Here is a 21,980-nt window from a genome sequence, read left to right as displayed (position 1 = left end):
ATAATGGCCAAAAAGTGTTTTTACTGTTTCTCAGGAACAAATTGTGTTAATAAGTTTCAATGGGTTTAGAAATCGCTCTATCTTTTACTTAATGAAGCAACAAAGTAAGAGCAGAAGTAAGAGAGAGGCCGAGCGGTTTAAAAGAAAGGAGAAACTGTGACACAGCAGACCTGTGTGACTCTCTGCTAATGAGGCGGCCGCTGGTCTGGCTCTGGTTATAAATATGAATCATGGCACTGGGCCCTTGTCTCTGAGGGGCCATGTTGGGAAAAAAAAGAAAATGATTTATTGGAAGAAAGGCAAAGATCGGGAAAAGGAGGGTGTGAGAAAGTTTTGTAGGAGAGATCAAAGTCTTATTTCATGGTTTTAAATAAGAGGCAGAGACGGTGGAGGGGGATATCTTTATTTTAATTACAATGATGTAGCCTCGCTTATATCTGTTAATGCCTCAGTGAGTCATGATGTTCAAAATGTGATTTAGTACATAGTAAAATGGGTTGAGTGAACATCTGAGCTGACTGATTCAAAGTTGTAGACAAGAGTTAATTAGTCAAAACTGCAGTCGAGCTTATTTGTTAAGGACTTTCTTCATGTACAAGTTTGGAGTGTTTCTGTGAATTATCGTGCTCATATGTGACAAACGCCTGCTGTGTTGGTGGTCGGCACGTAGTTTTCTGAACAGCCTGTGTTGCAGCTGACACGGCTAATGCCTTGTTGACTTCAGACACTGATTAATTACACTGTTTAGCTGCCCAGCCTGGCAAACACACACACACACACACACAAGGAAAAAAACACACACACGCATCCAAAGCCTGACAGGCACGTACTGGATACCAGACACACACACACACACACACACACATACACATATAATGAGAGACTGAAGAGAGAGGGGGGTGTTTGGCTTCTGGCTGGTGCTGAGGTGACAGCCATGATAATTTCCTGTGGCAGATTTCTGGGAAACGCTTCATTACAGCTTCAGTGCTGCCTCCAGATCTGTGAAACAAATACAGTTGGATAAACAGATACAAGGAGAACTACACCATAAGAGACCGTGTGGAAACAAAGAGGGGAAAAAACATGTGTTTCTGTGAATTTGTAGAGGTCTGATATGATATTTTAATTCAACTAATAAGGCTCCTGATCAATAAGAAGCCAATCTGTTACATTACTAGATACAAAAAGGTGTTTTGCTGCCACCTGTTGGACAGATTGTGGAGGTGACAGCGGTCATCTGTTTCTCCCTCACACTGTAACAAACATATCTCTATATGAACACACAGGTTTTATAGCCTGAAAGTAGTTTTGGATGTATATTTCTAATCAAATTTAAAGCGCAAATTATTATATTTTTAATTTTAGTTTTTTCCTACTTTTGGTGTGTCTGTGTTAAATGAAACATCCACTTCATTATCAGGCAGCAGAGTTTCCTCAGACACCGCGTCTGATTGTTGTTGTAAAATCAGCTGCGGGAGGCGCTTTCACATGCGGACTGAGTGACAACATGAGGTCGAGCTCTCCTGCAAAGTTGTTCGGCGGGTGTAAAGTTACGAGCGCGCAGGACACACCTCCAGAGGGAGTTCCCGGGGAGGTGGAAACAAGGAGCCGATCGCTTCTCCTGCAGAAAAGTCAGGAGGAGTCCTTTCACTCGGGGAGAGCGGTCGTCTGGTGAGCCTGCGGCCGTGTGCGCCCCCCTCCCCTCTCTCTTCCCTTCCCCGCCCGTCACCAGCAGCAGCAGCAGCAGCAGCAGTAGGAGTACTGGTGGTGGTGGTGGTGGTAGGAGCCGTTGCCGCGAGGGGAAAAATGCCCGAGATGGGCAACTCTTTACGCGCGGCTGCCCTCTTGGCTTTCGTGGTTCTTTCTATATTGGTGTCACTGTTGATCAGCAGCGTGCAGCAGTTTGGAAGCAGAATCTCACACTTTTCCAATGCAACTCTCGCTGCTGCTGATGAGGAGGAGCTGGCGTCGCTCCGCGGGGCGTTGATCTACCAGCTCAACGAGAGGCGCAAAGAAATTATTCCGCTGCTTTTACCTGATGATGATGATGATGAAAACGGACTATCAGAGGAAACTCCACTCTCACCCCAACTGGACCACACTTCGGATTATAATCTGTGGAATGAGATCACGCATGGCTCCAGGAAGGCGCATATGGATGAACTGGGTTGTGATTCTCTGGCGGACATGCAGGCGGTGGAGATCCTCGGGTCTGGATACACCAAGCTGGTTGTCAAAGTGAATCTGGCCTGGAGGTCAGCCCGTGGCCCTAAAACTGGTCAACGAGCAGGGAATAGATATGGGGAAGTGTTTGGAGGATTTTAAAGACCCGCAAGGCTGCCGCGAGCTCGTTTCTTACAAGTTGCAGAAAGAAATAGTCCTGTTGCAGAGGCTGCAGCATCCAAATGTCATAAAGGTAAAGTGTCCTCCTTGTGTGCATCAATTTAAAGACTTTTAAAAACTTTCTATCCATTAAAATGTAAAGTTAATGAGCAAATACCAAAGCAACATTTAACACAAAGTTGAGGAATGTGTAGAGCATCAGAAACTACTGCCCACTTCCAAACACTGGAAGTACTGATGGAATATTACCAAGATTTTCCATAATCCATGCACCACTGCTCACATTTTCCTTTGTCTCAGACACAGTCGACTGAGTGAAGGGCCTCATTGGCTCTGCAGGGACCTTCCCATGTAATTAAATTAAATTCACTGACCCTCTTCTGACCTCTGGGTCCAGTTTGACTAGGGCTGACAAAGTGCCTCTGTCCTCTCTGCTATCCCTGGTTGCATCTGAAACCCCCCAGCGCTTATTCACTCAAACCATTACAACCCAATTTAGAACTAGTTTGAGCAACCCGGATGGGTTTGTTCCTCACATCCAGCCGTCGTGTGGCGGCAGTGTGTCCAACATTTCGATTGACAAGTGTACAGAGCGCGTTACCCTGTTGGTTTTAATGTGATTTCAATGTCACAAGTCTGAGCTGCAGAGAGTAGAGCTGGCAGAACACCATGTCCTCTCAATTAAGAACGTGTGGACACTTTAGCCTGTTACTGTATTTAATTTCTGCAGAGTTAAAATGCCTAAAAAAGTAACATAAGGCTAATGATCTTTGCCCTATTTTACTGTGACTAACCACATTTGTTCTCCACTCCACAGCTCAAGGGTCACTGTGCAGGAGACACAAGAGGCCAGGGAGGAGGAGGAGGAGGAGGAGGAGGCGAGAGAGGAAGAGTCACAGTCATTCTGGAGCAGGGGAATCCTCTCCAGATGATCCAGCTGCTCCAGAGCCCTTGGGAGGACAGATTCAGGGTAAGGACATTACAGCTCTGGATACACACACTCCTTCACACTGTAGCACACTCTCTCTATCTCTCATAGACACACACTTATTTGCAAGTGAAGTTTGAGAGATGAGGGAAGGGGGACATTTGAAACTCCTGGAGGTCTGACATCTGTCCCTCAGTGTATTTGATCAGGCCTTGGTTGAAATGGAGATGGGTCCTGGAGTTAATCCACTGGAGGCTAGGAATGTCATGTCACACACACACACACACACACACACACACACACACACACACAGATTTAGTTCAACCCCCATCACAGGTATGCTCACAGTGGGAGGCAACAGAAGCTGATTTTACACTCCAGGGATCCAAGTATGTGTGTGCGTGTCTTCATGCATGGATGGGTTTGAAAGAGAGAGAAAGAATGAGTGGAGGAGAAGGAAAAAAAAGTTAGAACTCGCAGGTTTTGTTTTTGGATTAGCAAAAGTAGCATCCCAGTCTGCAAGTATCATCTCGACTGTGGGCCTCGTCTTGCTACATCACTCCAACAGCCGTTCATAATACGCCCCCCACCCCCTTGAGCCGCTTGGCCCCTCTCAGCTACGTTGCATCTGCGCAGGCTACAGTAATCCAGGGGTGTTTGGTTTCACCCAGCCCTGTTTTTACAGTGCTTCGATCCCACCAAGTGACGTCCCAGAGACTCGCAGCATTACCTAACACTGCAGCTATGTTTGTAGTGTGACAGAATCATTTCATGCTCTGTCAGTGTGTGGCTAATGCCTTTATTTTGCCTTTAGTGGCCTACTTATTTTCTCTTTCGGTTTTTTTTATTATAAGATTTAAATAGTACTATAAAAGCAGTCTCAGGAAATGGCTTGCAAATGTGGTTGGTGAAACGTTTTAAAAGCAAATAACACTCGTATTTTAGCGCAACTGGAAGTTTATATATTTTACCATTTTTAGCTATATCATGAAACTTAATTATATTGTCACCTTTTCAGGAAAAAACACACCTTTTAGCTTGAACACCAGTACTTGTTTTGGTTCTTCCAACATTTTTAAAAGCTTTTAATTTGACAAAAAGTGGAAGAAGCTGCAGGAACCACACAAACTAAACCCAAATTTCACAGTACAGTTAGGGCTGTAAATCACAGTTATTTTCATTATTGATTAATTTTTTGAAAAATTCAGTCAAATTTAAAAATAAAAGAAAATAAGTCAGCAACAATTTTGATAATGAGATAATCCCCTTCAAAGCAAAATTGGCCAAAAGTCACAGATTCCAGCTTCTCCGATGACAATTTCTGCTGGTTTTCTTTGTCTTCTTTCATAGTGAAGTGAATGTTTTTGGGCTTTGGACCACTGGTTACACAAAACAAAATGTTTAAATATGTCAACTTGGACTTTAGGAAGTCATGATCGGCATAGTTTTTGTTATGTATTTTATGGCCTAAATGATTAATTGAGAAAATACTGTAATACTGTAATTATGGGTTCAAGTTTAATTTAATCTTTAAGATGTTTGAAAACACTGGAAAATGTCCAGATAAAGGTTTCTAAAGCCCAAGATAACACATTTAAGTTGAAATTTTGTCTGACCAACATTACAAAAGTCAGAAATATTAATTTGAATTCACATAAAATGGCAAAAAATAAGCAAATCCTCACATTATAGAGCTGTAAACTGAACATTTAGCATTTTTTGCTGAATATATCACAGTTTATCTTTGTTTTGACTAACTGATTAATTGTTTCAGCCCTAGTTACAGTGTTTCTGGTGTTACGAGGACAGTGTGTTTCTCCTTGACTGCATTTGTGTGCACTTAAACAAACATCAATCCGGCTGATCAAGTTTTGGCACGTCTCATCTCCTCCTAGGTGTGTCTGGACCTGGTCAGGCTCCTCCACTTCCTCTCACAGTCTCCTCTGGGCTCTGTGGCCCTGCTGGACTTCCAGCCCCGGCAGTTCGTCACAGTGGCCGGCGAGCTGAAGCTCACCGACCTGGACGATGCCAGCGCCAAGGAGACCACCTGTCAGAGTGATGCGGACTGCAACCTCCAGTTTCCACACAGAAATTTCACTCTGCCCTGCTCGACTCAGGGAGTGTGCGAAGGACTGAATGAGAAGAGGAACATTTACAATGCCTATAGGTAAGACAAGTGGCAGTTTTACTGCATGATAGACGTGTGATGGATGGATGGAGCAGCAGCTACATGGATGATTGCTTAAATATAGGCTCAGTTGACACCTAAAATGTTGCTGATAGACACTCAGATGAAAATTTGTGGTTTAATGGATGAGGTGTGATAAATCAATTGGTAGTTCCAGTGGAAAAAAGGAGTATTTCCCCTTCAGAAAAACCTCAGATTTCTGACAGCTTTATGGACTGGTGTTTGTTTTAACACCAATGTGAGACAAGTCGTGTTCTGTGGGAACTATGTGATGGGGCTTGTCTGTCTTTCTGTCTCTCTAAATGAGTTGTCTCTGCTTGGCCCCAGGTATTTTTTCACCTACCTGCTGCCTCACCAGGCTCCGCCCGGCCTCACACACCTGGTAGACCACATCATGAACTCCACAGGTGAGAACGAGAGACGTCTTGACATGACAGGACGCTAACTATTGAAGATCAGAAAGCAAATCATTCCATTATTGGAGTCATGTGATGACATGTCTCTGTCTAAGTGCCTGTTTTAATGAGCTCGACAAAATGCTTCTCGGCATGTAACACAGTGATGAATACAAGTTGTTATCTGTTGAGATCACACAACTTGGATTAGCCAGTGCAGGAAAAAAAAACAAATCATCTACTGTATATTGGATGACTTTATATCTATTGTCAGTTAGATCTTTTACCAGACTTTAATGCATTGTGTGTGTCCAGGGGAGCTGAAAGCTGACATCAATCAGACGCTGGAGGCCTTTGAACACATCCTGCTCCTCTACAAGTCTGGCCTGCACCTGGACAACCTGCCTCCATCAATAATCAGAGGTAAGAGCTTGTGGAATGAAGGCTGCTTTTTTTCTTTCTTTCTTTCTTTTGTATAAAGTACAATGGGCCCTCATGTAGACCTTTTTCCTTTGAGACAATACAGGGACTTTTTTGATCCACTTTTAGAGAAATCTCAGTCAGCCTACACCACCTTCATTTTGTATCTTTAAAAAAAATGAAGAGGGGTGTTTCTCCCGTTCGGGCTGTTTTGACAGGTTTATTAGGCAGCTGGAATGAGAGGACAAGACCAACAAAGTGGGATTAATCCTGCATGTCTCTGGATCAGAAAGCACAGTCGGCGTTCATTTAACAAAACAGTGCTGGGATTACACAGAGTTATTCTTTACATAAGAAATGTTCTGTTTAGGTCTTTTGCCTTAAGGATAGTTATAAAGAGATTTTTTGCCAACTTTTTATCGAACTTTCATAACATATTTTTTCCTTTCAAAATGGTCATATAAGGTAATTTCTGTGCAAACCTTTCATCCCACTTTTGTATACTTTTAGTATAAGCACCAAAAGTTCTTCACTTTTCTTCTCTCCAACTCGCCTCCACTCACTCCACTGCACCCCCCTCCTTCAACCCTCACACCGCTCCTCTCAGCTCTATGAAATATTAATAACAGAATGACTGGCCTGCGTTCCTGTGGTGAGATTTTTCCGTCCCCCAGATGCTGGACTGTTTATATAGCAGCGCTTTGTGAATTTAATCACAGATTCAGGGTAAAGAGGCCTGGGCGCTGAGGCTGACACCGGGAGGGAATGTTTTAGCTTAACAAGGAGGTGCCATGAGCCAGCCCTGCTGCTGTTGAGTGTGTGTGATAAGACCTAAAAAAATGTGTGTATATCCTTTTGCCATATTGTGAGGTTTGTTTAAACAGAGGTAGTTTTTGGGTTGAGGGTGATTCTGGCTAGGTTTATGTTTAGTTAAACCTAGTTTAGTTTAGCTTAGTTTAGCTCAGTATATTGTTTGACATGGTGGAAAATAAGCCTATTCACTTTTTTGCTGTGAGTTAGATGAGAAGATTAACACTCTCACAGAGAGTTTGACCGGTAAATATACAACTACAGTTAACAGCCAGTTAGTTTAATTTATCATGCCGACTGGAAACAGGGGAAACAGCCAGTTTGACTCTGTTCAGAAGTTAAAAATATGTGTATACCAGCACCTCTAAAGTTAAAAACTAATGTTGTGCGTGTGTTTAGAAGACTTTAGGAAGTTACTACCAGCCAAGATATTCCAGGACATAACCCTTAGCAAAGCCACAAATGGTCGTTTTTACACTTACACATACTTATGCAGAATCACTTCCCCCGTTTGCAGTCTTGCTAAGCTAATGTTTTTAGTTTAGTTTAATTAACCTAATTTTGTTTTGTTTATTTATAGTTTGACATTTTCAGACTTATTCACTTTCTTGCCAAGAGTTAATGAGATAACCATTCTCACTAAGTATCTGTTTGGTAAATATATGGCTAAAGCTAGCAGCTGGTTAGCTAAATTTATCACATAATAGACTAGGAATATGGAAAAACAGTCAGAATGGCTCTGTCCAAAGGTTAAAAAATCTGCCTACCAGCACCTGTAAAGCTCACTAATGTACATGTTTTATATAATTTGTAGGTTATTGCGCCAAACCAAGAAATAGTCAGGTACATTAACCCCCTATGAAACCTAAACTGGACAGAGCCAAGCTAGCTGTCTACCTGTGTGTCCAGTCTTTATGTTAAGCTAAGCTAGCCAGCTGGTAACTATAGCTAATTATTTATCGGGCAGCCATTAGGATGGTATGATCTTCCTGACTAACTCCCAGCAAAAAAAAAAAAAAAGAAAGAAAAAAAAAGTGCCCAAATGTCAAACTAGAATGTTTGAACAGCCAGATGAGAAAAAAATAAAAAATCCTGCAATTGTATATTAAAAAACACATGCGCTCATTAACATGTCTCTCCTCAAAAGAGAGGAAAAAAAAGTCAGAATTGCAGCCAAAGACATTAAAACAAAGCTTGATAAAAGAAGCCAAATGGCAACACAGCTCAAAGAGGAACACAGAGCAATAACGTGAGTGTGCATGTGTGTGTAGAAAAAAAATCCCAAGTCTTAATTTGAAATTGCTGACAGATGGAGATTCATTGGTAATGTGGATGTAACTTTTCCACAGCTGAGATCATCTGTGATTTGATGAGGGAAGCCAGAATCTGGTAAATATGTAGTTTCTTATAACCGCTGTTGTTGCATGTATAAATTTAGTTGTGTGCTAAAAAGCAAGAGAGAATTACTTAGGTCCCGAGTCATAAATATAAATACATTTGATATTCTGTATATTAATATGGAAGAAGACCGTTTCCCGACGTTGATCTTAAATACTGAGAGCCTATATTCATAATATGTCTCTGTCTCCTCAACATTTGAGGCCTGCCACCCTTTAGCTCCCCAGCAGACCTCTTTTTTTTTCTCCCCTGAGAAGGATCCTCTATACTCCTTCTCCTTGTTCCCTTTTCTCAGACCCAGAAGGCAGATCCTTGTGTCTTTTTCCTCTTAACAATGCCCCTACACACACACCAGCTCCTGCCATTTAGCAAGGTTAACAGTTTGCAACAGTGTGCCTCCTCCGTACGGACTCACAGACTAGGCTTTTGTCCATCTCTGGTGTGTGTGTGTGTGTGTGTGTGTTCATGCTTCTTTCTCATGGCTCCTGCTAATGTGTAGCAGATGATTTAAAGCCAGATCCACAAGAAGTCTGACTGAAGGAATTATAATGATGAATGTAACACAAATGTTGGGCAGCAGGAGGAAGGTGAAGTGATTTTTTTTTTCCAGTGCAGAGCAACAGTTTGTGAGAGAAGAGCTCACACTGCTGTTTTTTTTTTCTTGTTACAAAGACTAGAATATATGTACATGGTTCTAGTTTAGTTTAGTTTCATCATTTTGCAGAAAAATAAACAGCAATGATTCTTAGTTATTACGAAAAACTGTGATTTTCTTTTCTTTAGACTAAACAATTAAGAAAATAAAAAGGGCAGCCCTATTGTACCATTTAAAAAATGGCATCAAAAATTAAGCGTTCATGTTCATTGTTCTTTTTGTTGAACCTTGTGAACATGTACATGCAGTGGGAGTTAAGAAATATTTTGTAGGAATATATTTTTGGGATAATTTAGAGCTATAAGATGGCTAAAAACAAAATATGTTTCTTAACTGTTTTTGGTTAAATATGTTCACACCAAAACTGGATCCTGCTGCCAAACACTACAAACAAAGAGTAAATATAAGTTTATATATCATTTTTTTTCTACTTTAAGTCTGTCAATCATAACAATAGTAATCCCTTTGAGTCAGTAGGAGCTCTGTAGTTGTGTACCGTGTTTTCTTTGTTGTTCCTCTTCATCCTCTCATCTGTATTCTCCTCATTCTGTGCTGAGTTAGTTTTCCTCACAAGGATCATTAAACTTTCATCTAACCCTCAGAGAGTGCTTCAGAATCTTTCAGTAGCCTCATGTATTGAAGTGGCATCTCATTTTCTGTGGTTAGATTACACCGTGATGCGAGGTATGGGGACCTCTGGGAACGTGGAGTACCGCTGCTGGCCCTCCTACAGCCAGCAGGGCTGCGTGCTGTCGGTCCACAGCGCCAGAGAGGCCGCATACATCTGTAACTCCCACTCTCAGTGCAGCAGCTTCACTCTGACCGGACAGAAGACGTGGACGGGTTCGTAACGCCGCAGATAATCTCCTTTTTCTCCTCTGATTTTTCATCTGATCTAAAAGCCTGTCTGATGTTATTTCACATCAAGAAGCTTGGTCTTATATATGGTTTTCCAGCTCATTGCAGTCTGAAACTCATTACATAAATTAAACCGGCTTCATGCACAACTGTGTCTAATTGCCAACTGAGTCATGTTTGTCACATGACTGAGACTGCTGAGTAAACATGAGCTGCTATCTCTTTAATCTTTTGATGGAGCTTTTAAATTGTGAAATGTACACAGTTATTAAAGAGTTCAAGTCAGAACATGTGACTATACTGATGTTGCCGGCGTGTTAAACATGGCTCTCTCCCCCTCTTCCTCCCCCTCTTTTTTGTGCTTTGCAGGTCGCCTCCTGGCCTCTTTCAGGAGCAGCTTCAGTCATCTGGTGCCTGATGGGACATCCGAGGTGTATGTGAAGAAAACCAAAGCTCCTGAAACTTCCACTGTGTGACGCGAGGAACGGAACGGCTCCAGCTTAAATGGAGTCTGAGTTACTGTGGAGGGGAATGAGAGATAACACACGGAGCTGGCGATGTGAAGCAAAGCAAAGCAAGATGTTGCGCTTAAGATGAGAAACTGTGTCCTCCTCACAAACATGTTGAACGCAGCTCGGCTCTGTGGGTTCACAGGAGGAGCGCGGAGAGGCTGAGGAGGAGGCGTTTGAAGTGAGGCAAGTGAATGTGATGTATTTATAGGGCTTCTGCTCAGTGACTGTTTGATCTGCCTGCCAGCTCACTGCCTCTGCCAACTACTATTTAAAGGGATTTCCCTTCAGGTACAATTAAGGAGGGAGAGCCTTGTGCCCTTGACATGTTTTTTTTTTCCCCTACCTTGTCTTTATTTGCCATGTGTGTTGGCTTTCGTTGTGAGGCCTGGGTCCCCGTAGTAGGATTTTTAAGCCAAAGAGGTAATGAGAACAGCCGCTGCAGCTCAGCTTTTGAAGCCCGAGGACGAGGAAAGAAAACAAGCTCTTATAGAAATACACTTTGATGTTAATGCGCTGAGGTCGCGGCTGTTTTTTCACGGTTCCCTGGCTTAGCTGCGCTGTGGTATGAGATGGCAACAACCATGTAAGCATTTACACATCAACAATGAGCAAAGATGATTAAAACCATTCCAGAGCAGTCTGATTTTACATACTTTTGTAAACTTAGTTTTGTAGTTCTTAGTTCATAAATATTTATATGATCAAATGAAATGTAATTGTTCTTACATGATTGTGCATTATAGCTTACGTGCACCTTGTGGGTGAAACTTTTATTTTCAATGAAAAATTATTCACTTCAGTGTTTTTTTTTTTTGTTTTTTTTTAATACTTCACTAATTGTAACTGTACAGTTTTACAATTTGTAATTATATAAATGTATTGTTTCTACTTTTTTCTGTTGTGGTCTTTTGCATTTTTATTTTATTTAAGAGTAACTATAACTAACAGCTGTTTATTTCTCATTAGCAGCTTTCTGTGTGTGTGTGTGTGTGTGTGTTTGTGTGTGTGTGTGTGTGGGCGTCAGTGGGAGGGGTGGGGGGGGTGAAACTTACATGTGTATACCAACTTGGTTTTGTGTGTGTTTAAGTCCTTTATCTGATCGCGTGCACCCACATCTACAATCTGTAGCCCATCTGAATGGGTGAGACTGCAAACCTACGGAGCTCTGCAGAGTTTGCACAATACCAGAGGAATGCATTCAAATGCCGCGTCATGCTGGGCTCATTATGAGCCTTAATTAATACATGTAAATCAGCTTACTTACCGGGCCATTCTCATGGTGCGAGAGGCGGTGTTACTGTAAGACAAAGACAGTCATCAGGACAATCAGAGCTCAATCTGAGGTTTGCACACGAATGGGCTTGCCATCTGTGCCTGCCAGGAGGAACCTGGTGAGGCTGAGATAATGTGAGGACTGCAGGGTGGCAGAAAGAGGGATTTGTAAGGTCAGGACTTGTAGCATCAAGATTCATCAGCCAAAGAGTTTCTGCTGGGAGAGCAAAAGCAGACCAAATGCCTGTGACATCCTGATACAAGCCAGAGACTTTTCAAACACATCATCCCCCACTCTTCACATATTTCCTGTTGCAGTTACAAAGAGGAAAAAATCAAACACTTTAATCTTGATGTTTAATTTTAGGTAATTTAGAGAGTAAATTTTCTGTGATAATAACATAACATCAGTTGATCCAACATCTGGCTGGAGAAACACAACACAATGCAAAATAACCTGGAAGGAAAAACAAGAATACCAAGACTATCTGCAAATTCCAGATAGTTTTGTGGTGATTCCTTTACCATTCAGCCATTCAGCCATACCACTACCACTGACTTGAAAGGACATGTCCTGTCTACAAATTACACTTTTATGGCTGAGACACCGGGGGAGGCCTCAGGGTCCTCTTTGCCTTATGTTGGCCCCTTTTTGTCTGGACAAAGCTGGCTGATTAGAGTCTGATTATGGAGATAAGAAGTCTGAGTCAGATTAGATAAGACCAAACCAACTCACTGGACCAACACAAGAGCAGACTGACTGGAAAGGCTGGTTTCATGGTGGCAGAATCCCCCACAAGACTGTGTGTTTTATCTGTGCTATAGTAAATAGACTGAAAGAACAGCCGAGAGCCACAAAAATCAGAGAAAAAATCAGAAAAGTTTGGGAACTGTCCTTACTTGATTTTCTACCAGTGGTTAGATTGATACCATGAGGCTACCACGAGCAGCTGATTAGCTAATCTTAGCACAAAGACTGAAAACAACTAGTTGGTTTAGTTTAATTATTTTAACTGTTGAGCATAGTTTTGGGGAAAATGCTTAGTCATTTTCTCGCTGAAAAGGCACCTATAGCTAGCAGTTAGTTTAACTTATCATACAGACTGGAAACAGGGTTACAGCTAGCCTAGCTCTGTCCAAAGGTAGCACTATTTTAGAGGGAAGTTAGTGAGCCTGCAGAAACTGTGTGGCACATAACCCGATGTAAAATGGTGAGTTTTCATTTTTACACATTTTTTGTAGGGGTTAAACAAATATATATGTGGTTTATAGGTGCTGGTTGATGTATTTTTTATTTTAATGATTTATTTTTCACCTTTTCAAAGAGCTAGGCTAGCTGTTTCAGCTTCTTCCCAGCTTTTATGCTAAGCTAGGCTAACTGGCTGCTGGGTGTAGTTTCATTTTTACTGTAGAGACTCAGGCGATATCTTCTCGTCTAAATCTTTGAGAGCACAGATGCAGGTTAGGACTCAGTTAGGACTTAGACTTCTAAGCTAAGTCTAAGTCTAACAGCAATACCTCAACAAACTGAGATGAACTGCCAACTCGGTAAACTGATCACACTACATAACTTTTAATGCATTTATACACCAATAAGGTCTTCACACTGATAATCAAGAGCACACCCACTGGATTCCTTCCACTGATAAGCTTTAATTTATTAAGACTTACAGCTGAGGCTCATCCTCCTCCACGTCAGCTCAGAGAAGAAAATGTCTGGCGTCTGACTGGTTTGTCTTGGCAATCTTTTTGACAGAGCTAATGGATGTCCTGGCTTGGTACGAGGCTTGCACATGTTGTTTTATGCTCCAGTGTTTTGAAACACACCACGTATGGCGAGCAGTGATAGAGTCATTAGGTTATTCAGTTGAATGTGGTGTATATTCACAGCACAACAATGCACCTTTCTTCATATTCAGGATTACTGGGAGGGCCTGGGGTTGGTGAATCACCGCCGTGTGCTGCGGTTGTTCCTAAGGAGGTCTTCACAGCATAGTTTTTGTATTCTCAGTTGAGTCTGAAAGTATTCCCTTTCTTTCCAGACTTTGTTTATTTAGCTGGAAAGCTGGAAATATGTGTGGAGGTTTTGAACGTTGAGCCGCTCTGAGCTTGTTTGTTTTGTTGCAAAAGTCTTTTTTTGTTGTTGTTGTTTAGGGATGTTTTCATGTTTGCGTGGTGGTGAAACATTTAAAACGATCATGTGGTCTCACCGTCCTCATGTTCATGTGTGGTACAGTGTTCCTCTGTTTTTAACCGTGTAATTGACAAGTTGGTCTTTCGTGAAAGGTTTCAGGGAACGAGCGGGGGAGGAGAAAGATTGTTTTTTTAACTCAGCTCCATACCCCACCATTTCTGTTTTTTTAAGTTTCCAGTTTCACCCGACTTGTTTCCGTCGGGTTTTATTCATGACCTCCATCTGGAAATAATATATGTTCATGAAAACAAGCCATCAGCAATTTTAGGGAAGAGTTGTGCGTGCGTGTGTGTGTGTGTGTGTGTGTGTGCAGGGAGGGGGGACATCAGGGCCTCTTCTGTGGGGTTCAGGCTCCACCAGTGTAGCAGTGTTAGTGCAGCAAGAGAGATGTGTATGACTGAGCTAAGAGCCAAAGCCTCCATCATCCTCTCTTAAAATCCTGGTGCAATGCATTTGTGGTCTGGCTAAAGTCTTTGATTCAAATGCAAAGTTAGTCATCAAATGTAAAAAACCGCAGCTGCTGGGAGAAATTACGTGTCAGGCAGGTCTCTGGCAAAAAGTTTGACCTTGGCTCAGACTAAAAATATGCATTAACTCAGTGAAAGCCTGCATAGTTCTGCAGGAAAGAAGATCTGGGTTGTGTTTGAGTTGCTCGCAGGAGCGTACGCGGCCCTGTGACGGGAGAGATAGAGCAGATATTCACTCGACTCCAGGCTCACAGAAACACCTCTGTGCCTGTCTGCCGCCCTTTGGCTGCGGTACACAGGAGACCGGGCCGGTCACACCTGAGAGCCTCTGAAGAGTAGCCAGACATTTAGCCGGGCCCGTCCCGAGCACACAGGCTCCTTAGTTTGCAGGCCGCTGTCTATATATCTAACTGTCTAACTAACTATTTGTCTGTCTGCCTGGAGCCGATACTATCTCTTTTAGAGTCATAATGGCTTTAGCAGGCCCTGAAGCAGCGAGCAAGTAGGTGTGTGTGAGGAGGAGAGGTTTTCATTTCTGTCTGTCTGCAGTGAAGGGGGGTGGCTGGATCATGTTTTAAAAGCCCTGAAGTTAACCCCAGTCAAAAGGTTTATGCCTGCCACTAAAGCCACAGAGGCATCTTGAAAGGTGTAATAGCTCTGCGTTGTATCCAGTGACATCTCCATGGACCCACTGTGAAGTTATCTGGTGTATGGCAAAACTAATGTCGCACAATTTGCCTCAAAATGGTGTATTGAAATTTTAAAAAATTGTCACAGGCCAAAGCATAATTCACAAAAGCCCTAAAATAGTGTATTTAATGTTCAGTCTTGTGTCTTCAGCAGCCTCACTTGGAAATATTGCAAAATCTTTCTTTTTCTGTTATGAGATCCCCACATGTTCCTCTGCCCTGCATTCCCTCCTGCTACATCACAGCAGCAGGCTGGGTCATTTTTCTTTTGAAAATCCCACCCCCACTCCCAGACCTCTCTTCCTCAGCAGTCCATCCATCATACACAGTCTCTGGAACCTCCTTTTCCACCCCACCCATCCACCTCTGCTGCTGCTGCTCACACCGCCCTCTCTCTCTGTTTGAAACACTCCTCCAGGGCCAAAAAAAAAAAGCCTCCTTCACTTTGCTATTAATTTAGGCCTCCGCTGCTGCTGTTAAATTGTTCCACTCCGTACGTAACTCCAACCCTCCATCAGTGTCCTCTGTCTGCCAGTCTTCCACTGCTCCCGTCCTCTTCCAAGTCACAGCCCACAACTGCTGTGAAGCATCTGGAGTTTCCCCTGTCTTTCAACCCGCTGAGACCTGAGGGCAGTGCTGCTGAGGATCAGGAACTGTGGCTTGTGTGTGTGTGTGTGTGTGTGTTGCTGACTACCACTGCTTTTCAAATCAAAGTGCCTGCCTTTTGTTGCGTGCTCTGGAATCCCCTCCGTCACACCTCGGCCGTTTCTCAGCGGGGGGACTATTGCCCCCAGCCAGAGGAGGACTTCCTCCTCCACAGTTAATCCTCTTCACAAATACAGCCTTTGACTCTCCCTGACTTACAGATTTATACACTAATTAAATGAGTTTGGGCATTCAGGGCTTTTAATTTGATGAGATTTTCTAATTTCTTGAAACAGACAAACAACCCGAGTTCTTGTTTTGCACATAAAACTTGACTTTTTCATTTTGCACACTGTTAGCACAGACTCTCCTCCTCCTCTATACTTGTACTTTTCCAGTTTATTAGATATACAAGCCCAGGAAATGAGGGGAAAAGCCTTTTATCAAATCAAAGAAGTACTTTGTTTTTTACCTTCTGCTATTCAATGCACAATTAATGTAAATCTTTGTTATAAACAACACGTTCCTTCGTTTTGTATTTTATTTGTGTTACCAGATGCATTGCTGTATTTTTGACGGCCAAAATACTTGACGTGGAAATATAAATTAACTGAGTAACGAACTGTAATTGCAATACTTGTTTACATTCTCTGTCTTTGGCTCAGTGAAGTGCAGCTTCAGTTGCCTTGTGCAGGTTGTTAAACCTGTGGAGAGCTGTGAACTGCAGCTCTTTGCCACAAGTCCCCAATTAGGGTTCTGCCCACACAGCCATAAAACAGTTAGTGGAATCATTCAGAGGCTGTTAGATTTAACACTATTAAGAGTTCATTAGTACCTGCATATACAACTGCTGCTGCCATTGGAGGATCATTAACATAGATCCATTAAAATAGGCTAGAGGCCTTTTCACTCATATTAATTAAGCTCCCTCTTGGCTATCACCTGTAGTGTATTTTGATATACACACATTTTATTTTCCTTTTGTATCGTGCTTTGGTTGTGAGATGAGTACGTCATCACTGTTCATCACAACTCTAAGCTGCTGACAATTTCACTTTGAGTGTGTGGAGAGTCACTTTAATTATACACTTTTAAACTGGCAAAGTTAAATAATCAAATTGTCACCTTTCAAAAATAATCAATGACATTTAGAATTAAATATACTTTTAAAAATGTTTTAAAAGGTTATCAAAATAATACATTTATTTCATTATTATATTCATCTGTTAATGGTTTTTAATTATGATGATTTGATGATGATAAGCAACAGTATTCTTACACAACACGACTACAAAACAACACATGCCACATACCATAGTGTGGACAATGTGTTGGCACATCACAACTTACATCAACCAAATTTAATTAAACTTAGACTGTCATAAACACAACTTGGAAACAAGACAAAGCTTAAAGATAAGTAACTTAATGTCATAAACATACTCAGACTGGCACAGGGGAGGGGAGAGAAAGAAAAACATCTTGGTGGAAAGAGAGAGTGCTTTAGCCAGAGGTCAGTCGGGACTGACTGAAACACAGAAAGTTATGGAAAGAAATAAACCAGTGGCAGACAGCCTGTCGGGAGCACCGGGAAATCTCCGGACCCGAATTTCAGGACCCACCACTGACGTCTGGAGGTATATATAATTTTTTTTTTTTTTAAAGGTCGTGACATAACTGTTCAAAAATAACTGCGGTGCTGCAGGATAGTACAACACCAGGATAACAGACTTTCTCATCTGATCACCGGTGTCACTGCTTGTGTAGGAGGAGTGAACTATCTTGTCGTTATTATTAAAACTTTACTCAACATGGCGGCTCTGTCACTATGTCAACAAACTTCCGGTTTGTTGACTGAATCCACCGACGCGTGATACAGGTAACTAGATGATTTTACTTGCGGACTGTTTAGTGAATTTCCTCTCCAGACATCATCTGACCGGCAGCCCCTGTATACTCGCAGTACATTAAACAGCTGCTGTCCGTCCTGATACCGCTAGTTGAGTGAATTAGCTAGCTGGCTAGTTAATTAGCGAGCTAGCTAATTCAGTTAGCTCGCTAGCTAACATGAACTCCATACATCTAATGTGAGATAAACTTTCAACCAAAACGGATATGCTTTTGTTTCAGTTCAGTCTGTGAATGAAATGCGTGTTAAAAAGAGCCGCTTCTGCTTAATTTCATCTTCACTGCAAGGTTATCCCAGCGGAGGAGGGGACGTTAAATAAATAGTAATTGACCTGTGTTTACTTCCCAGTGACACAGAGGAAATGAAAGACGCATCAGTCAAGCTCAGCTATGGGAGGAGAGGAGATACAGGATAGGATGAAGAGACAGATAGAAAAAGAAAGAGAAAGTGATGAAAATGAGAGAGGAAGAGTAGGTGCTGTCTCCTGTGTCCAGGATAGGATTAGTATTATGTCCCTGTGTCGTTCAACAAAAACTGACCTGATCACATTCAAACAGTGTCCACAGAGATATATGATCTATCAATTTAACAACAACACAAACCAGGCATGATAGTATATATAAGTCTGATGATATAGTATAATATAAATATGTTGTTGTGTAGAAAACATTTCAGAGTGTTATGTACTGTTTGAGACACATTTCTAATTCACATTCAGAATGTTTTATAATTACTCTGGCACTGTTGCATTAACAAATAGCATTAGCCCACAAAATTAGCTGTCTGGTGGTTTGTGTGAACAGGATGGCCTGGGATAGACTCAAATTCCCAGCCTGAATTATTGTATCTAAACTCCGCTGAGACAAACTGAAGAGAAGAGGCGACATATCGGAGAGGTCACCATCTAGTTTAGTAAAGGATGAAAGTTAAGGAAATGCCTTTCATCATCTGTTAACAGTGTAGAAAAGGGGCTTTATGGTGTCTCTATGAGTCCTATGAAGTGTCTATGAATATGCATCAATACACATTTTATTGTAAAACTGTAATTGCTTGAAACAAGTGCACATGGGGACTGTAAACAGAGTGGGACCAGTGCCACATGAAAAGCGTACCACACTTGCTTTGAGGGAAATAACAAACGGTCACTATCCATCTGGTTTCAAGACAAATCACAGTGCAATTACTGCTACCCCTCTGATGTTACTTCTGCTCTCTAATAGACTGTAGACCTTTTTTGATATTTCAAAGGCGACTGGCACAGCTGACCATAAACAACTGTTTAATAGATGTATTTAATTTTGATGCATATGGTTTGCAAGTGGTTTGATGATCAATCAACAAACACATACAGATCAAAGTGTGCACATGTTGGAAATTTGTCTTCTGATTTTGTTCAATTTACCAAATGTGTTCCATGTGGAGAGATAATAGGTCCCATTTTATTCAGTATCTTTACACATAATATTACCTTAGTACTGCCTGATAGTAATATTCATTGATATGCTGTATTTGTATTCTGTACTGTTCAGCAAGTTGTTGGCATATTAACATACACAGAAATATGTTAGAAAGGTAAATTATGATGATATTCACATCTGCAGTTTTGATGGTACATTTAACATGTTTCAAATTATACATATTTTGGCATTTGGCTTGAAAATGAGCTAAAGTCAACAAAAAAAACAGTACTCACCACTTTGTCAGCTGTGTGCACAGAATCCTAACATTGCTATCTGTTTATTTCTAAACCATTTCTAAATCATCAGAATAACTTCCTCCCCAGCCAGATCTATGCACCCAGCCCTTTGCCCATTTGTTTTTGACTATAATTGTTTCATCTAATTAGATTTTTAGAGTTCAGTATTCAGGTATCCAACTACCATTTGATAGCACCACTGAGGATTAGGAAGTGTTTTCCTGGATTTAAATAAAAATAGGAGCATTGTGTTTTATCTGTTAATTAATTAACAGATAATTAAGATCAGTGTGTCAACACTGACTGTTGACAAATGTCATTCTTGCTTGTAAAGATTGTGTACTTAAGCTAATGGGAAGCATAATATCACTGTTGTTGCTAATAGATTCATAACTGACTGTGGTAGTTGGCCCATTTAATATAAGCAAAATCTATTAGTGACCAGAGGTTTTAAAGTGCCCAGGTTGTTGCAGTGGGTATTTAAATATGTTCAGCCTGACTTCTCCTCATACCCCAGTTTCTTGTGTTCATGTAAACTCTGCAGTGTTTATAGCCACTGCAAGATAAGTCCTGAAAACTTGTGTTAAACTACTTTACAATCTAATTAAGTGTAATTGGTGCACTAGTCAGGACACTGGAGCGTATTACCTCAGCCGAAGTAATTGCATGTGATCACCAGTGTGTAAAAACAGTCACAGTGGTGGACGGTGCACTTTCTGTTTGTCAGAGTGAGAGGGGTCGAGGGGTCTCTGTGGGGTGAAGGTTTAGGTTACGTTTGCAAAAGGGTCCTTCAAGCTCTTCTGCAAACAAGAGTTGGAGATCAAACATCAAAGTTGGTCCCTCATGTGAAGGCTGGGGTGCTGTGTTAGGTTTTGGGGGCGGGGTTGGGTGGTGAGGGAGGGAGGAGGGGGCTCACTGACAGGACTGGAGAACAGATAATGGAGCAGGAAGCCTCTCTACACCTCATTCCCCATGTTCTCTCTCAAGTCTCGAGATAACCCTGGTCCCCCTAGCACTAAATCCAACCCTCTGTCTGACACCGATGCTGCTGGACAAGTCTACCATCTGACCCCACTTAGTCACATGCTGGACCCTTCCCTCGTGATAATCCTCTCAGTCAAGTGACAAAGGGTCAGCTGAGTAAGCTGAAAAGTAATTCAGGAATGAGAGTGTGGAAAGGTCGGCGGTGAGCTTAATCAGAGCTGCTCAGCGTCAAGTATGTTCTGAGGAACAGTTGTGCACTCAAGTGGGCCTGTGCAGAAATATGGAGTGCCTGACAAGCACTTTTCTTTGTCTCCTCTGCTATGAAAGGATTAAGAAGGACAGACAAAGCTGGCTGTGATCATTGATTTCCCTGCTTTTCCCTTTCATGGATTCTTCTTTATGCTTCCTCTTAACTCCATGTTTCTCTGCTAAATAGAGAACTTTATCTGTGTTATTCTGTTTCCCTGGCTGTCTGCCTGAGTTCTGTAGGAATTGCAGCCCTCATAAACATGGCTCCCGTCTTATTTATAGGAAATAAAACAGAGCACAGAGATTAAGTTTAGCTGTCAGACTGGCGGTCTTGAGTACAGAATTACTTGACCCTGGAAATTTCTTGGTATCCAGGACACTTGAGGAGTAGGAGACCAAAAAGCATTTCTCCTTACTTGAAGGAGCCACTAGTCAATGAGACACTAGCGCCTCTCACAGGAAAGAAAAGCTACTACTGCTAAAAAAAAAAAAAAACTGAACTTTTTAGCTTTCAGTGCCAGCTACCTGTCTCTCAAGGGATAAGAAGTTTACTGATTTTTTCTGTGTTTCCTGTTACAGGCTCAAGGGATAAGGAGAAATGTTTGCTGGAAATTGGATTCTGACAACTTCATGGTGAGTTTGTAAGAGGAAAGCCTGACCTCCTTATTTTGTGGCAGAATATGTGAAAGAAAAATAACTGTTTATTTTATTTGATTTTAATGGTGAGATATGTATTGTAGATACATGAGAAAGTCCATGATATCATCTCCAAAAAGACCTGCCATATCTATGGGAAACAGTATCCCAAGGGAGGACTGTTAGTTACAAATTTAGTATCCAATAGTACAGTGTGTGATGTTTGATTGGCATAAGTACCGGCCACTGGTCAGATTGTTGAGAGAGGGAGAGAGAAGGGGGGAGGACAGGGAGATAGAAAGTAAAGTAAGAAAGCTAAACAGAGAGAGCGCCTGACAGCTAAGAGGCTATAACAGAGAGTTTGACCAGAGTATTAAAAACAAGGGAGGCACAGATAGAGAAGCAACAGGCTGCAGAGACTCAGCTGACAAGAGAAGACACTGTCCTGATCCTCTTCACTCTCTGTGGCCATGTCTGACTGTGAGGGGCTTCCAATGGGTAAGAGAAAACAAAGAGTTTGCGTGACCCTTGCGCGGAAGTGTCCACATGTGCACTTTCAAAAGAGATATATGAGGCGCACATGATTGCACACATGTCTGTAAACTGTTTAGATTTCCAAGTCTGCATATGCGTGTGTGGGTGTTTTCTGTTAATATGTGTATGTTTGAGGGCGGGGGTCTTTCTCAGCCCATCCTGTTTTAGTCTAAGCCCTCCGCTGGGACACCTCACCCA

At 41.9% G+C, this 21,980-nt stretch overlaps 2 protein-coding genes across 4 annotated transcripts in view; both read left to right on the top strand.

Moving 5' to 3' along the window:
- Positions 1-1,502: 1,502 nt before the first annotated feature.
- Positions 1,503-11,395, top strand: pkdccb (protein kinase domain containing, cytoplasmic b). The gene is given in 8 exon segments (XM_018683944.2): positions 1,503-2,250; positions 2,252-2,416; positions 3,161-3,313; positions 5,167-5,438; positions 5,787-5,866; positions 6,170-6,277; positions 9,804-9,980; positions 10,365-11,395. Coding segments are annotated over 8 exon segments (1,506 nt in total). The 5' UTR covers positions 1,503-1,806; the 3' UTR covers positions 10,472-11,395.
- Positions 10,617-21,980, top strand: part of eml1 (EMAP like 1) — a 63,325-nt gene continuing 51,961 nt past the window's right edge. Inside the window, exons 1-2 of one of the 3 annotated variants that reach the window (XM_051077926.1) lie at positions 10,617-10,690; positions 21,192-21,245. Coding sequence is in view for 1 of the 3 variants with exons in the window: in XM_018683941.2 (XP_018539457.1) it covers positions 21,719-21,746 (28 nt within the window). In the remaining 2 variants the exon portion in view is untranslated. Of the gene's footprint in view, positions 10,691-17,601; positions 17,654-21,191; positions 21,246-21,518; positions 21,747-21,980 lie in introns of those variants that run through there. The other 2 variants (XM_051077927.1, XM_018683941.2) reach the window with 2 other exon arrangements.

The sequence above is a fragment of the Lates calcarifer genome, linkage group LG19 (genome assembly GCF_001640805.2).
Source record: "Lates calcarifer isolate ASB-BC8 linkage group LG19, TLL_Latcal_v3, whole genome shotgun sequence".
Taxonomy (NCBI): Eukaryota; Metazoa; Chordata; class Actinopteri; family Centropomidae; genus Lates; species Lates calcarifer.
The sequence above is the reverse complement of the archived record's forward strand: the minus strand, read 5'-3'. Positions and strand labels throughout refer to the sequence as shown.